The sequence below is a fragment of the Haliotis asinina genome, chromosome 3, assembly GCF_037392515.1.
Source record: "Haliotis asinina isolate JCU_RB_2024 chromosome 3, JCU_Hal_asi_v2, whole genome shotgun sequence".
NCBI classification, from domain to species: Eukaryota; Metazoa; Mollusca; class Gastropoda; order Lepetellida; family Haliotidae; genus Haliotis; species Haliotis asinina.
In genome coordinates, this window is record NC_090282.1 from 24001958 (window position 1) to 24019814 (window position 17857).

Below are 17857 nucleotides of genomic sequence, written 5' to 3' on the forward strand. Positions count from 1 at the left end.
CATATCTTTTTGAACAATATTTCTTTTAGATATGTGCACATAGACAACTGATAGAGTAACTATTATTTTATGTATTATGTAACCTTTTCCCGTATATTAAGAAAACATAAGTATTTATAAATATTTGACTGGGCGCCTATACAATTATTAAAGGCTGTAAGCTCGTATCGCATACCAGCAGAAGGACCAGTCTATATGTATAGTGTTGGACAACATATTTACTTTCAGAAATATTAAACGAGACAAAATTATAACACATCATGCAATCAATGTTAATCTGAATAAAATTGATATTCAACTTGCATATGCATGTTTTAAATACATGCATATACCATACAACTCTTTTTACTTTATTGTTGACTATCAACATTAGTAGATTATTTATATACCGTTATTAGTTCTTTTGCTAATAGTCTGATATTCTCGCACATTCGTAACTACTCGTCTCTTTCCGTGACCTACAAGAAGATCCAGCTTGGCGGAATGACACGAGTAGTTACGAATGCGCATTCGGCACAACTCGGAACACACAATTATTTAGAGCCAGGCTCCACATCAACGCGTGGTTCTATTAGCGGTACAGCAGTAGCAATATCTTTGTCTGGAGTTTACGATCTAAAGCAGATCTATTTACTAGTAGCTCCGAATGTGTTGTTTTCATTGCCGACAAAATGGCTGCCAAGGGAGCGTTTGTGGAAACAGTGTTACGGTTACATATCGACTCTAGTAATCAGTAGAGAAATTATTAACTCATAATGGGTTCTGGGGCGAGCACCCAGGTTAAAACTATCCACAGTGACACAGAAAAAGGTTACAATGAGACAGAAAGGTAAAATATGCCACACATTTTATGGTCGCCAAGTACAGTCTTCCACAGCAGTCGATGGTGTATTTATGAAATCAGATTCAGTTGTATAATTCTGTTAGATTCTACTAATCCTCCATTTGGAAAGAATTCGATAAGAGTTCATTCCGTCCCCCCACGCCAAATAACGTTTATGTATTGATACATACTAGAATTATTAACAAAACATGCTTATAATTTTGGTTTTTGATTAGGGTAGGGGTGCGGGCGGAACTCTTACCCATTTTTAAAGTGTAATTGGAAAGATTTCCGCCCATAACCCGGTTTTATTTTATCATGAGTTGGGCTACTATCTGTACTGGACAGTGGACATAAACTTACATTGTTATACTATCATAATTGCCACACCAAATGGATTAAATGGTAAATTATTTTCTTGTGCCTAAACAAGCAGACAAAAAAGAAATCCAGTGGATGCACATCAGATAGATTATTTGGAAATATTCCTGGTGGTTTTAGTATATGTTAAATAAACTATCCCATAAGGTCACACATTTTTGGAATTTTGATACATTGATGGTATGGCGATTGAGACTGATCACATATTTTGTACCTTGATATTTAAAGGGGCACTGATGCGGAGCAATTTCCGAGGACTGGTGTAAACTTTTGTTATTGTTTTTCTCCCGTGAGTACCCGGATGATATCCCAGAATTCGTGACTGGTTCGTGACCTCTGCTGCGCAGTCCGTAAGCGCAATTGATAGTTTAATTATAGACAGATCAACTGAGGTGAAGTCATTTTTACTTCATTACAAATGTATTATGAAAACAAATGAAACACTTTGAAGGTTAATCATCTGCCAGTGGTAGAAATGGTAAAAAAAACTATTAGGACGGGAAAATAACGAAGCCAATGTACGTCTCTATATTTTGTCTCATAACCCTAATTATTGTCATATTTGTATGATTCTGAAAATTAATAAAAGAACACACGATCTGCTTATACTCATAGTAAATTTCTAACATAACATTTATACATTGTATAGATTGCCAATGTGGATCCTATTTCACACACATACACGATCTAGTGTGTGTTTTCTGTCATACAGATTCTGCTGAATGCTACAACAAATAAATTAAAACAAAATGCAAATAATGAATGTAAAACAGACTAATTTTATAGCAACAATGTCAGGCTACTACCTTGTTCAGGAATGTATCCATCAATATCCACGTAAAAGAAATCGTATTCCATTCATCTGCAGCTGGTAAATAATCCTGCTCTGTGTCGCGTGTCTTACAACTGTCTCATTTGTGAAAAAGTAACACATCGTTTCACGGCTTTTGTTGGTGAAAACCAGATAAACCTCTCACTGGTCTCCTAAGATAGCACACCTGGCAACTGATTGTATGATGTCCACTATTCTAAGTAATTTAGTTAACCAATAATGAGCAATCAATCAATCAACGCAAGGGTGGTTAATTCTTTGAAGGGAGGATGTTGTTTTTGCGTTCACACTTTAGGACATGGTGTTGTCATCTGCACACACTGCCTTTTGACAAATCCGCTAGAAGATAAAAGTAATTAATTAATCAGTGTGTTATCGGTTAATCCTTTGATCGATGTTAGTTTTTGTAACTCAGCTGATAAACCCTCTTGCATCACCTACATGCACATATTACATAACATACAATACATTTGCCACTACAGACCTTAATTTATAATGTTGAGTATTTACTCCACAAAGGAGAAATGCCAAATGGGAACCTTTGTTGAGTAACCGAAGTGGTGTTACTACTAATTATACCTGTTATAAATTCATTAACTGACCATCAAGAGAATGATGACAAATAACACGTGTAGGTTTACACCATCAAACGCGAGTTACAGCAAGGAAGATGTAATCTCTGTGTCGCATGCAGCCTGAAAACACTCATGGGCCGAAACTGGTTTCAGGATACCAACGGAAATTTCGTTACATAAGGAATACACACAGGCATTTGTGGTGTACTTGGGTAAATAGGTGAAATAAGGGGTTTTTACGTAAGAAAATTTTCAGATTTCTCTACCAAAGGCAAAGTCATCACTTTTTGTTTACGAATTCAAATAAATCAACAGTGTGTTTTTATTATCATAAATAATAAACCATTGTAGCTACCATAGCTATCAAAATTTACGTATGATATTTGCTATCACAGCTGAACCAACACTCAAAACTACTTAAATATGAAGCTTTGCAATCTTCTGTACTGAAACAAATGGCTTGCTACGTGCCTGTAGACATCATATTTTCATGTAAAATGTTTAAATATCAACGTTAAAAACACAGAAATAGGATCAAATTGGATCAGTAACTATACCATCCAAGCATCCGAAAAGAACTACACTGCTGGGATATTTGGTTATGATCAGACAAGGAATACCATGGATATTTTTAAACAAATGGCATATGATGGGCATCCGGCCTTCTGACTGTTTAGGTGAAGAAATTCTGCTAATATGGACAGGAGCCCAGTTCCTTTGTCTGTCACGGTCGAAGGAGCGGGCGCTGACCAATTTGGGGTTTGGTTTCGTAATTAGACCGTTGGTGAGAAACATTATTCGCTCCGCATCAGTGCCCCTTTAATCATGCTATGTAATAATGTCATGTCAATTAACCTGTAATGAGCTTTTCATTTATTTAAAACCATAACACTAAATAAATCCAATTTTGCCATTGCTTTACCTTAAAAAATACTTATATAAGTTAACTTAAATTTACAGCAAATACATGTACACATTTATGCAACAATGAAGTTTCTTGTGATATTTTGATAGCCACCAAACGGTAACAACCCTTTTGTATTTAAGAAAGTCAAGAATTCTGGAATGTCATTCCAGTAAAAGTGATCTTGGTCAGTGAATCCTTGTCATCCTTATTCTAATCATGAGCTGGTGTCCATATCTCTACTTAAATCTGATCAGTTAAAATGCTTATTAGGTGGTCCAGAGAAGCATATTCATTTTACAACCTCAGATGAGTGTAACTTGTCAATATTAGGACTGCATGTATATATCCAAGCCTGGATAAAAGGTAGGGTTTGTGATGGTTAGCTTATACTAAACATAAGTTTGATCTATGCTGCTTGTTTTAGAACTGCAGGCAGACAGGTCAAGGCGACACATACAGGGAATGACTTGGTAAGTTATTGTGACGTAACACTATGAATTTGGTTAATTTGAGGTGTCATCACTGCTAATACAATGAAAAGTCAGTGTGAGTGAAGATGCTGAACCATGCTATATTTCTGAACATTTTCCATTCAGATAGCCGTGAACATGTTTGTGACAATTCCTCCTCCACGTTGTCATGTTTGACTTTGAGCAATGATTCTGTCAGTAATAATGATAACAATAATTGTACATCTATACAGTGTTAGCATTCAGTAAACTTCTGCACAAAAGCACTTTTAGTCAAAGCAGTGTCATGACAGCTAAACCAAACAAATCACTACACTTATAATAATCCAAGCTTTTCCCCGATGGAATAAAACAAACATTCTGACATTACTAAAATTTGATATGGGCTATTCTGGGACAAGTACATAACATTTTCAACATATAGTAGGTTATTCCTGATGCATTCCAACAATGTTAGTACATTATTCTGATGATGATGTTTCCAGAAAAATGACAATGGAACAAGTGAAACCCTCCTACTTGATGCAGAGGCCAAAATCAAAGATCTTGAGAAACAGGTATATGTATTACAGAGCGCTGTGCCTCAAAGTGATCATTTATACCACAATTGTGAGAAGTTAGTGTCAAACATGTTAAAGTATGGAATTTGCTATATTCACTTTGTGGAACATGGACCAAGACTGATAATAAAGAATTTATTATCTGTTGTCCTGGTACTTTTGTATCATCTTAAGTTTCATCTCTCCATTGTAAATAATTCAGATTTTAAAATCTCTTCTGTAATACATGATGTTAGTTTAGTCCGGAAGATGTTTTTAGAGTGAGTCTCAAGCTTTATACAGAAACTGGGTTGCTCTCTTGCAGTAAGCATTAATTGAGCATCACAGCTGTTTTCTATTGCAGCTGGCAGAGAGCGAGAGTCAACAACTTGACCTTCAGGACCGGATACAGCTGCTGGAGGAGAGGCTGGCTGAGCAGCTGCAGGAAGCTGGTGGTGGGGAGGAGGTGTGTACAGAGACACTGCAGGCCAAGGATCAGTACATCTCTAAGCTAGAGCTTGAGCTTCAGACCTTACAGCAGGAGAACAGCAAGATGGTGAGTTGTCTACTTCGTAGATACAGTCAGCCCTTTTCACAATGCTACACCTCTATATGACCCACTCAGCATTATGTGATTTTGTTAGCAAGTATTATCTTTCAATGTCTTTCAATGTTCAAGCATATTTGCTCCCAAAGTTGTTGTGAGTATAATCATGTTAAAAGATATATTATGGTTTTCCAAACAGATGCATAGCCTTAAACAGAATCCAAGACTAACTATATTTGTTTAATTACAGTAAGTAAGAGAAGCAATAGGTCGTGTTGTAAAATATGAGATACGATATAGGTACAGGTTTTACAAGATAACTTCTGGATGTGAGTTAACACTGTGATGCTTTAAGATAACTATTAATAATATGAAGTGGTGTTCTTTCCAGTGAGTACTGTCACATCTGTTTATGTAGGATTCCGCTGTAACTGATAATATTTATGAATGTAGCCATAACACCTATCATACTAAGATATCATTTTTGAATATTATCTTCAGAAAATCAAGCACAAGAAGAAGACAAAGTTGTTGAACTCACAGCTGACAGAGACGAGACAGGAGATGTCAATACAGACGTTTGAGCTGAGGGAGGAGATCACTAAACTCAAGGAGGAGAACAGTATGCTCAAGAGTAAGACAGTCGTGTTCTAGCTGCAGCTGTAGGCTGTCTGCATGTACCCCACTCACATCCATGGTTGAAATCCATTATTCTCATTAATGTTATGGACGTACCAATGGCGCCTAATGTGGAGCTGAAAATGTCCACATTTCATTTGAGTGTCAGTATGTTGCTAAGGCCAGGGACATACCTACGGATGAAGTTCTTACCCATAATATTTAAGCTGACTGATGAGATTGAGCCATTGACCTCTTTGGCCATGTGGACAAGGTCTGTTCACATTAAATCAGAAGGTCGTCAATTTGAATCCTAGTAGAGGGGTTAGAAACATTAAGGGCGTACATATGCATTATTGATGGTGGAAGGTGTTTGTTATTTTAAATTTTGGGATTTTCTTGTTTCAGACAAAGTTGATGCCTCCTCATCAACTTCTGGCGACACAGCTGCAGGGCTGACAGGTGAAATGAGCAGCCGCATGACCTTGATCCTGGATCTGTCACAGCAACTGTCAGAGCAGGAAGATAAGATAAAGAAACTCGAGGAAAGTGTGCAAGAAAAGAATAAGACAATAAGAAAGTTTAGAAATGCTCAGACATCAAATGTTGACAAATCCTCAAAACTAAAAGACGATGTATTAGTGTCAATGTCTTGGGACGAAAATACAGAGGCTTCAAATGGTTCTGAGTTCATGGCATCAGGTTGGCATAGTATAGACACCAATGCAAAGATCCCATCCTCCAAACTGAAGACGGGTTCTCTGGCTCCAGTAGAAGAATGTAACAGTGACAATGACAGGAATGACTTTAGCACCAGTAGGGACTCTGGGATAGGATCTGCTGGAAAGACAAAATCTGCAAATGATTCTTGGAATCTAAAGTCCAAAAGAATCAGCTCTGCATCTAGTTTGTTGTCTGGACTGTGTTATGACTCTGATTCTGACTGGGGCTCTGATTCCACCTCAACACCACCCTACAAAGTTCAGAGTGCTCCACCAGGGAAACGATCTCCACACCTGCTACCCCCTCGTCCGAGAGGGGATTCAGGGGGAGATAACTGGAGCATTGACTCAAGAAGTGGAACACCAAAGAGTAAATCAAAGAAGAAATCTGTTCTCCGTTCCAAAGCTGATGCAAAGTATGGTAATGATACCCAAGTACAAAGACCTGAATTGTTGGGACCAACTCTAGCTTTTACTGAGAAAACCAGAGTGGATTCATACTGATTTCCAAACCCAGTTGTGTGTGTTGACTTGATAAGACTTATGATAGACAACAGAACCCTCTGTAAATGACTGGTTGGTGTAAAACCACATACTCGCCCATTATGATACAAGGAGAAAGGCAACAGAAAAAACGCAAAAAATAAACCTCAGTGTTGTGAGTGCGTTTATGAAATTGACTAACAACAATAAGCATATTTTTGAACAGCAAACGGGCAATCTTGTTGACTCGTCTCCTTATATACACTTAAAAAAAACTAGGGGAACTGTACTTTCAATGTACAACTGTCGAAAGTGGGAGATATGTGGGATTGAATCAATGTTGATGCAATAGTAATGGATGTTTTAAGAATGCATCATCACATGGATTTCATTCAAAGCAAAGCGGTTCATTCAGCTATAAACCTTGTTAGGCGACTGGAGTATGATATGAAAATTTCAGGTTTACAATTTTCAGTCAGTAGTGTGTGATTTTACCCAGAAAACCATGACCATACACAGATGCAAGAAAATTGTCGAAAAAAAATGGTCTCAGTGATTTATGGACCTGCCTGAAAAACATCAAGATTCATAATGACACCCCATGCATGTGTAGGAGGCTCTCACATTGTGTACGTGCTTCCCATGCATTGTATTTGCATGTGGTGTTAACGTACAATGATGCTGCATACACAAGATGAACGTCATTGTAACGTTTCCCAAAGGGTTTTCTCTCTACCAGACTTCAAAGTTCAGGTTCCCCTTCTTTTTTTTAAGAGTATGTGTCACAAATATTAAAATATTCCATATATCCAAATCTAACTGATATACCATCACTGTTGGAATTTTTATTGTACAGAACCTGACAAAGATGATTGTGAAAAATCTAGATATTACCCAAGCCTTTAAAACCTGAAATCAAAGTGATGAATATTACCATGTTCAACGTGATATTCATCAGAAATCAGTGTGGCCTCTTTTCCATGAAGGGAAAGCTGATGACCAAATCACATATCTTATCATAGTTGCTATCATTTCCCTGTTGTATTTTAAGGAAAAACTAATAATGTAACTCTAAATTTAAGAGTAATACCAGTATTTCAGAACAGATGTTGTAACAGCAAGATATGCCTTCTGTGAGCATATATATTTTGCAAGAACATAAATACCATATTGAAACCCTAATGCAAAAGAACATTTGTGTTGTTTGTAATGACATTTCAAGGCAAGTTCTTGCCCATTCATCATCTGAGTATTATTACTTATTACAATTTCCTGTCTTTATAAGTTGTTGTGTAACTGGACTTTGTGACGGCAATCTGTATGCTGTGCTTGTTGAATATGTCGTAGTTAAGTTTGCATTGGTTACATATATATCACCTGCATGTGATAACTAATACACTTATGTTTATGTTATAGGATCTCTGAGGAGATATAAGGTTATCTACATTTCCAAATGAATTTAATGTTTACACAGTATTTCAAAACATGATGCAAATAAACTCACACACTCACAAACTGGTAATGGATAATGTTTGTTGTTCAATGAATGATTTGACTTTAGATTCAAGGAGAGAAAGTTCACACATTACCTTGACATGGATTTTAGTATGTATACATTAAGGAATAGGAACAAAAGTGTTTCACTATATATCAACTATGGACAATTTAAAACAGTGCTTGATAGAGTCGTTGACCAATGTAAGTATGAATGTGTTTGAGTACAACGATTACTATTGTCTTAATATATATTTTAATATTATTTACATTTTAAACATGGTGATTACCATTGCCAGACTGTATGTTTACAAAACAAAGGCAATGTGATGATTTTGTATCACTGTTGTTTATTTTGTTTTGGGTCAGTATTGACATACTTAAATGTGTTTTGGTTTGCTCAAGAGACTGGTCATTAACAAATGGTTAAATCTGTTTTTACATGGTTTATTCACAGAATTTAAATAAAATTATCACTATTTTTGGTATATATTGAATCAAACAATGTGTTTCTTTACTATTTTGTATACCTGTGAGGATCCAGGTACGAATTGGTCATCAACAATCCATGCTTGTCTTAAGGGATGGAGTGAGTGGTCAGGCTATCTGACTTGGTTTAGTACTTGTCATTGTATCTAAATTGCATGGATCAAAGCTTATGATGTTGATCACTGGATTGTCAGGTATGGACACAAATATTTACCCCCAAAATATAGCTCGAATATTGCTGAGTGGTACAACAAACAAACTTTAAACTGTTTGGTACTCATTGGTTTGATAATGGTGTTAGGGTACATGAATCACTGTCGGGCAAGCAATTTACTTGCAACTGAGAGGAATACACCATGTGAATATTAACAATGCCTGGAAATATGGTCAGCACTACCCAACAATATCATTGTCTCCGATAATGACTGTATGTACACTGTACCACCACTTGGGACCACTTCAGTACCTATCGTACCCACCCCTTGCACCAACAACACCTTCTCTTCTTCATACTAGTATTGGAATCATTTACCATTCCACAAAGAGTGCACAGGTCTATGACATCATGTATTTTCTGAAAGTCATGCCATGTCAAGAAAAGTTTATTTTTAGTACCGTCGCCTTTCAAATCAGTTAAATTGTACTGCTCATATTCCACTTGTGATATACCCACCCAAGGCGTCTTCATCGCATGTGAACCACATCTTTTGAGATATCGTTTGAAGCACGTGCTTGTCATGTGTATTTGGGGGTGCTAGGATCGCCTATTCGGACCACAATTTTAGAACTTGCGCTTTGATTCAGCTCGTGCGTAATTAATGCTTATCACAATGAACGCCTGGAGGGTCGGGATCCTAGTGTGATGAGAATACTCTTACTCTAGCACACCCAAAACAAACACCTAGATCATCTTTTTCTTCTTCCATGCTGTTCACAAACTGTTTCTCAAGCAAAATGATTTGACCTCTCTCACAACTTATTTTACAGACTCTTACCCAGCGGATTTAGATATAATTTCATGAAATAAGTCTGACAATTAGTGAAAAACGTCTGTTTATTACATGTATTTTTTAACGTTTTTTTGTCGCCCGCCTGTCATCTTGCTGGTTAATGTTGAGAAACTCTTGGATAAAATACGGATGGTCTAGCACTGCAGACGGATAAACTTTAGTAACCTGTGCTGCTGATAAGGTATGGTAATTCTCCTGTAAACAAACATGTAGTGCTGTACAAAACAAATTTGCGAACTATAATCTCACGAGACAATGACGTCAAGGAAACCTAGTGACGATCTGTTACGTCAGCTCATTGTCACACCCGCCTCCTGCGGAGAAGGACGTAGAGATTACAAGCACTCGTAAAATCTGCTAACAGACTGCGGGAATCGTGTAGATTTTCTCAACACCAACCAGTTTCGTCATATTGAGAGTATGTATCTTTTCGGTTGCTTTTTTCTGCATATTATCTGGGTAAACCTGTGCCACAGCAGCATGGTGGACGATGCAGGGACATATAATTATTTTCTTTCACTAAAATCTTTTCACAGAAACCCTTGTCAGGAGAAATATTTCTAGTTTCGATGATGATGAGTCCTAAATGATAAGAGATGCACTTGAAAGCGATTATTATCTGTGAAAAGCAAAGTCTTGAATCTTGTAAATTATTATTCTGCCCGTTGGTCAAACAAAAACCTAACACAACATGAATAAAAGGAATGTTACATTTCACACAATGCCCCTTTTTAAACGGGGATAGATTATTGTTGATAGGTTATAGATATTGTTGATCTTCTTCAGTAATGTTAGTTTCCACACTACTATGACGCCACGCTATTGTCACGCCGAGCGTACAGCAATCGTAAGCTGAGCACCGTCTCTCATATCGCAAAGGGAGCCAGGGGCCAGTTTAATAAAGCTTTCTGGCATGTGACGTCAGAATATTGTTACATCACAGTTACTTAACACGAGATCTCGTTTGTTTATGACGTCATGACATTGTTGACGATTGCATCTACGGAATCGCAACACGCATTGTCACGCTAAAGATTTGTGACACTATTTCCAACAACACAGAGAGAATAGATATTTCAACCCCTGAAAAAAACAGACCATACCATTGTAAGTAATATGTATATCGCTGTAGGAATTAATACTTGTTTAACATAAATGTGTAGCAGGCATCATCGTATAAGCGAACTTTATGAAATAGTGTTGTTTTTTTCTATTCCAGGATAAAGAAGATTCAGTTAAGCAACATGGGTCGAGTCACCGACTGGATTGTGTTATCCTTTCAGGTATGTTTAATGGCAAATAGCGGGTCCACCACTAGATGAGCTATGGCCAGTTATTCATAGCGTGGTATGGTTTCTATGTTGTACTCAAGTAATGCATAAAGTCGAAAACAGATGGAGTTGCCGTTCTGATATCATACCTTTCTTCTCTTGACAGTCTTGTATATCATGTGTATCTGGCACTGATGGAGACGCCAGGCCGGTAAAAGCCAAGAAGAGAAAGCCACGGAAATTCCGGATAATGAAATCTGCTGCTGTCTCACCACAGCACGACTATCCTAAAGGTACAGTGTCAGTTGTCTTGCAAGTTCTCTGCTATACAAAGTATTCAGCTACATCAGTGCACGTGGGCTTGATGTTAGGGGAACCCTGAAATGATGCATGCCGTAGATGTTTACTTCTGTAGAGAATTCGTGAGCATGGATCTGGTGCTGACAAACCCAGAAACATGTATCTGCAGGGTGATTGTGGTGCCTTAGGCGACGGGACTCTCGCCCTTCAACACCAATTTTCGTACTAATCTCGTTTTTTTGTCGATTCTACCGAAGTCTTCTATTAAGCAAGGTTTCATTGTCATGAAATATGATATATATTGATTGGCACATTTATGTTTATTATATCTTATTTGCATATTCAGATAAAACAGCAACTACTGTCAAAGCTGATGTCAGCAGAACACACGTAGGAGATTTTCCCTGTACTAAGGGGAGACCACTCCCAATGCCTTTCACCTCTGGATGTAAACGAAGCAAGGTAGAACCTGCCAAGGCTAACAAGAAAATAAAGGGAGCTGACCCACGCAAATGTTGCGTGAACACACAGCACGACCCATACAAGATCAAAAGGCGTCTGTCTTCTAAAGTTCACCAAAATAATGTCGATGAGCACGTGTGTACCCCCACTGGCGAAAAAGACATGGTGATGAAGAAGATTGACCAGGCTGCTCGGGAGAAAGTTGACAAAATGTTTGGAAAGTCAGAGACAGCCAGGAAATCCACTAACAGATCAAACGGCAGAGTAGCAGCTAGGAAGACAAAGAAGCGTGGACTCCAAGCTGAGCCGATGGAATCAAGCAATGTGCCAGGATATTTTACAGCCAAAAACCAGCCACTCAGGAAGAATGGCGTTAAACACACGGAAGAGGTGCCATCCACTGACAGTGTATCTAAGAAAGACAAAATGTCTCCGTCACCTGTAACTGGTGGAAAGAACATTGATGGTTATTGCAGTCATGACGATGATGACGATATCGTCATTGGCAACCCAACATCTGTACCATGTTCTTACAAACTGAATTACAGTATGCCAGTATACTCAGATGACCATGATGACGATGACGATATCGTCATTGGCAACCCAACACCTGTGGCATGTTCTTACAAACTGAATTACAGTATGCCAGTATACTCAGATGACCATGATGACGATGACGATATCGTCATTGGCAACCTAACACCTGTGCCATGTTCTTATAAGCAACAGTGCAACGAACTTTTAAATGGAGATGACGATCATGATGATGATGACGATATCATCATTGGTAAATAAACGCCAATGTTTTGTTCATATGTACACGGAAATATTTGTGAACTTTCAAACCAATATGTTCAAAAGTAATGTTTTCAGAATTAAAATGCAAAAACGAAGATTGTATTTTGTCACGATTTTGATTTTTAAAATACGATTGGATGTGAACATTTATAAATAATGACGGCTACAGAAAGGAAGAATGCGGTTTTGATACTGTTCCTGGTACCGTGCACAATGAATGCATGAATGAAACATCGTGTTATATTCCTGGGTATCACGATTCATTAAACAATTGTAAACCACGTCGATGTTTGTCTGACTGTCATTGAACCGAAGTGTTTTGATTCACTTATTGCGTTAATGTACTCCATTCTTACGCCCTGCCTTCACTGGATAGGATTCGAGTGGGAGTGAGTGGATTTAAGAATAATTTAGAACTATCATCAAGAACGTATCAAGGTAGAGATCCTCTTGATCCTTGGGTGAGTTTACTTAATTTCGCACGGGCATTAGTTGACCTATACAGAGACGAGACCAAGAGTACACCAATTCATCATGAAATCAAAATGATAATTTATACAAAAGAAAATATACACAGTTGTCATATGGGAGTCGCGTGAGGAGAATGCTTGCTAAAATACACCAATCACCAATCATCGATACATATAGACAAGCAATACCTATTTTGTAATGACGTTATACGTTCTAGCTTATTGTGGACATTTGATGCATGCCTTTGTCAATAGCATTTACTGTCGAAGATACATTTGTGTTTTGTGTCTTTCGTCTTTTACTAAGGTTGATATTTCTGCGCGTGAATGTTATCCTAAAGAACCATCCCTGTTGATGCCTGTCCATTCAATCGTCCACTCCAACTGTACCTACAACGTTAGACATTGGTCTAATATTAAGTGAGTTTGTTTTTTGACGGCTCTTTGTAGTTCAGTTGTATCACAACATGTCAGATTAGCAGTGCTGGAGGGCCTCATATATTATGAAGCCCGTGAACAAGAGTGCTACGGAATTGAAGGTGAACCTAGGTTTCGAACACACGCCCAAGGACCCAACCCACTGCAGTGTCATTACATGAGAATTAAAGTTGGATGAGGCCACATCATCAAAACACCACTGTACTGAACTGCGTCCCAGAAACTGTGTTCATTATGGTGTTAAACCTCACTCACTCACTGACTGGGTATTTGATTGAGCTTGAGGTGGGCGCTGGGCTGTGTAAACAAACATGACTATGGCAAACTAAACTGTGTCACGATATGGTTGAATTATTGTCGGTGTGACGTTAAATTCACCCAGAAGCAATAAATCCATTGAACTATATCTAATTTCTCATTATGATACGGCCCAATATGTATTGCAGGTATTTAACCTTTTCATGTTTATAGTTGGAATGTGAGGAGTAAAGTGCTTGTTTATCCTTGTTAACAAGCCAACACTGATCCCCGAAGTAGGGGATTAAGCGTGTATGTGTGAAGAATTAATTACCCTGGACTTTAAGGTCATGTCGAGAACCTGTTATAGCCATCTACATCTCTATATAGACATGAACATGACATCTCTTCATGTTAATTAACACATCAACATGACTGAAATTGTTCTTAGTATGAAAATAGCTTTCATCCAGAATGAGTCTAGAAGCAATGTCCAGACGGTGAACAGGTAGTCATAATATAGTCGTTATAACCATCGACGGTGTTGTGGCCATCCTTCTCCTCCTCTGCTTCCTTCTCCTCCTCCTCTTCCTTCTCCTCTTCCTTCTCCTCTTCCCCTCCTCCTCCCCTCCCCTCTTCCTTCTCCTTCTCCTCCTCCCCCCTCCTCTTCCTCCTCCCCTCCCCTCTTCCTTCTCCTCCTCCTCTTCCTTCTCCTCCCCTCCTCCTCTTCCTCCCCTTTCTCCTCCGTTCCCCTCTTCCTTCTCCCCCCTCCTTCTCCTTCTCCTCCCCCCTCTCTCCCCTCTCTCCTCCTTCTCCCCTTCCTCTCATCTTCTTCTCCTTCTCCTCCTCTTCCTCCTTCTCTCCTCCTTCTCTTCTTCTCCTCCCCTTCCTCTTCCTTCTCTTCTTCTCCCCTTCCCCTTCTCTCCTCCTTCTCTTCCACCTCCTCCTTCTCCTCCTTCTCTCCCCCTCTTCCTCCTTCTCCTTCCCCTCCTTCTTCTTCTCCTCCTCCCCTTCTCTTCCTCCGCCTTCTTCTCCTCCTCTTCCTTCTCCTCTTCTTCATCCTCCTTCTCTTCTTCCTCATCCTTCTCTTCCTTCTCCCCTCCTCCTCCCTCCTTCTTCTCCTCGCCTCTTCTTTCTCCTCCTCCTCCTCATCATCATGACAGACAGATATGCATGTATCCATCCGTCCTTTCATACACGCTCGCACGCTCGCACGCTCGCACGCTCGCACACTCGCACGCACACACACGCATGCAATAATCATCAGAGGGATGACCACTGTTCCTGTACGTTATCATTCTAAGACCTCAGTTTGACTTGTGTCCCAGTCTTGAACATTCGTCGAATTTTAAGAGCCAGCTTTAATGGAAGGCATGGAACTTGGCGTCTAGGTCACATATTAACCTTGGCATTTCTTCCCTAGATTGATGTCTTGAACATTCGTCGAATTTTAAGAGCCAGCTTTAATGGAAGGCATGGAACTTGGCGTCTAGGTCACATATTAACCTTGGCATTTCTTCCCTAGATTGATGTTTATTGTGTCTACACTGGCCATCGGTCAGTCGGTGTTAAGGTCAATGTTGAGTTGACCAACAAGAGCGAGTGTTGACTCGTTGCGGGTGTTGCAATATTGGTAAGGTATATTGACACTGTCAATAGTCCCTGATCTTCCAATCTATAAACAGCACAGTCCGACCAATTCATACACGCCATGTTTTCTACTTTTGTAGAGGCATGGATATTATTATGTACACTTGATGTAAACGAACGTATATATGGAAAAATGGAATGTCGAATCCGATCTTTCAAACAGAGAAGCATGTGTCTGTGTATTCCAGGTTTGTGATCTCACTTGACATCGGGAACATGTTGTCCTGCAACAGTGTTTTACTGGCTTTAAATGCACTTTCATAGTCACATTCATGAGTAATTCACACGTCAAGATTTTTCAGTATATTGCCAGTGAGAACGTGACGTCATTATTCCGATTACTAGTACATAGTCTAAATATAGCGACGGTTTGTTAATTCGGAGTATCATTGTAGCATCTGTTACTTGGGTCGTGTTCAGCTTTCGAAGTCCCCAGGGGAGTATCATATCATTGCAAAATTTAGATTGTGACTCGGAAAATTAGTCTCTATGTTACCTGATGAATAGTTAGACTTGAAAAAAAGTTTATTAAGGTTCCGATAAATGGAAAGGAGCGATTTCTTTTCGAACCTTTTTCATTAAACGACAAATTTGGTGAGACAGAGCTGACTTTGCGTGTTTCGTCCAGAGTGTAATGTACACTGTACATCATTTGCAATATTGGCTGAAGAGCGAAAGACTGTTCATGTAGGTTGCTTTTGATCAGATGTTTGATTTTACGTTTGCAAACCTCTTTCGCTAATATTTTCGCAGAAAGTGAATTTGACTGTCGCTTAATTAAATGTCCAAGGATTCTCCTGTATGGGTAACTTAATAATATAACTTGGCATAAACCATTTTGTTTTGAGAGATACACAACAGTTGGTGGGAGTCTGGGAATCCTAAATTTGAGAATCAACAAAGTTGTCTCTTTTCGGCACAAATTAGCATTGCCAGCATGGTAGGTGACACGTGTTTACAAATTCATTTCTTACTCTAGTCTTCACTGAGCCTATTTAATTTCAGAGTAGTAGCTAACAATATGTGAAATCTTACAAACTAATGCAAGAATGCGAAATGACTTGGTTTGATGCATGTCATGATCAATGTAAATGAAGGGATCTTTAAAACTACACTTGAACTTTAAAAAAAATACATGATTAATACTAAGACATTTATCTTCAGAAACAAAATATAAAAAAAACAACTGTTTCTCGGGTTTATGTACACATATGTATGACGTAACTGATGTAGCAGTAAGGGAATGTGCCATTGTTTTTATTGAGGAGAAACATGTGTCCACCGTCGCTAAGGAACGTACGAAGATAAACAAAACCGCCCCAGTCAGATTGTAGCCATGTGATCAAGACTGTATGATGAAGTGGTGAGGACTACATACAATAGGCAGTTTCCAAATATTCTTAATCGGGTCGATTCTGATATACTTAATCAGCGGATCCTGGACATGTTGATGGCCATAACTCTTAACAATGAATTGTTACACCGACTGGATGACATAGGCATCCTACATGGGAGGACTGCAGTACAATATCGCTCTTACATTTTTTCGAGTAGGAAATAATACAGGCATTTTAAAAGAAATTTCAAATTTATACAACGACATGAAAATTGACTAATAGTGTGACTACCCACCAGCCACACCTGAAAGGTACGTATTAGCACAGCTGACACCAACGCATTTTACGTAAAACACGTGTTTAACTTTAACACCTTCCACACCACACCGTACGTCATAAATATCAACAATTACATAATTCACGATACCAGTTTGCTACGGAAAGCAATATTTGCACGGATTCAGCACTTTTCACTTTACTTCTTGTGGCCCGCACCAACCCAAACTGCACATCCCCTCCATACGGGGACTTCTGTCAGCAAATACACAGGCTTAAACTTGTATTTACATTGCAAGCAAAAAAGAGTGACATTCTTTTATTTAATACTTGAGTCTGTATCGATATATATTGAGGTAAATTAAGCTCTGTTTGAACGATAAAAGTTAAGTTTTACCTTTAGGGCTCCCTCATATGTCCTTGTATATTTGGAGTTCTTTCTGTATTATAATACACACATTCTTGGTCCAAGTCAACACAAGAATCCGAAATGAAGCTTCTTCGTTAAGTACCACGAAACCCCCAAGTGTAAGAGGACAATAAAAACGTGCGTGTTTAAGGCTGTGTTTGATGAAAACAAATAAACTAAAAAAACTCATGCAAACGAACAGGACAAAGATATTTTACTTGATATTACAGACATGAGATTATTGGATAAGTTTAATAAAATATTATACCGTAAACATTTATGTTTGATCATTGTAATCCAATGTGCTTTAAGTAAAAAA

The 17857-nt window shown here is 38.5% G+C and overlaps 2 protein-coding genes and 1 pseudogene across 2 annotated transcripts; 2 read left to right on the plus strand and 1 right to left on the minus strand.

Annotated features, from left to right (window-relative positions):
- The first annotated feature begins 645 nt into the window (after window positions 1-645).
- LOC137276688 (myosin heavy chain, clone 203-like) lies at window positions 646-8893 on the plus strand. The gene is made up of 6 exons (XM_067808305.1): window positions 646-829; window positions 3943-3988; window positions 4474-4545; window positions 4892-5083; window positions 5576-5708; window positions 6101-8893. Exons 1-6 carry the CDS (start codon window positions 756-758, stop codon window positions 6916-6918), a joined length of 1335 nt encoding a protein of 444 aa, XP_067664406.1. The 5' UTR covers window positions 646-755; the 3' UTR covers window positions 6919-8893.
- A 2241-nt stretch (window positions 8894-11134) lies between these two features.
- On the plus strand, window positions 11135-12787 carry LOC137278766 (uncharacterized; annotated as a pseudogene).
- Window positions 12788-14690: 1903 nt separating this feature from the next.
- Window positions 14691-15725, minus strand: LOC137278767 (octapeptide-repeat protein T2-like). The gene is made up of 2 exons (XM_067811277.1): window positions 15719-15725; window positions 14691-15010 (listed from the first exon to the last, which is right to left on the minus strand). The coding sequence occupies exons 1-2, from the start codon at window positions 15723-15725 to the stop codon at window positions 14691-14693; spliced, it is 327 nt and encodes a 108-aa protein (XP_067667378.1).
- Window positions 15726-17857: the final 2132 nt, after the last annotated feature.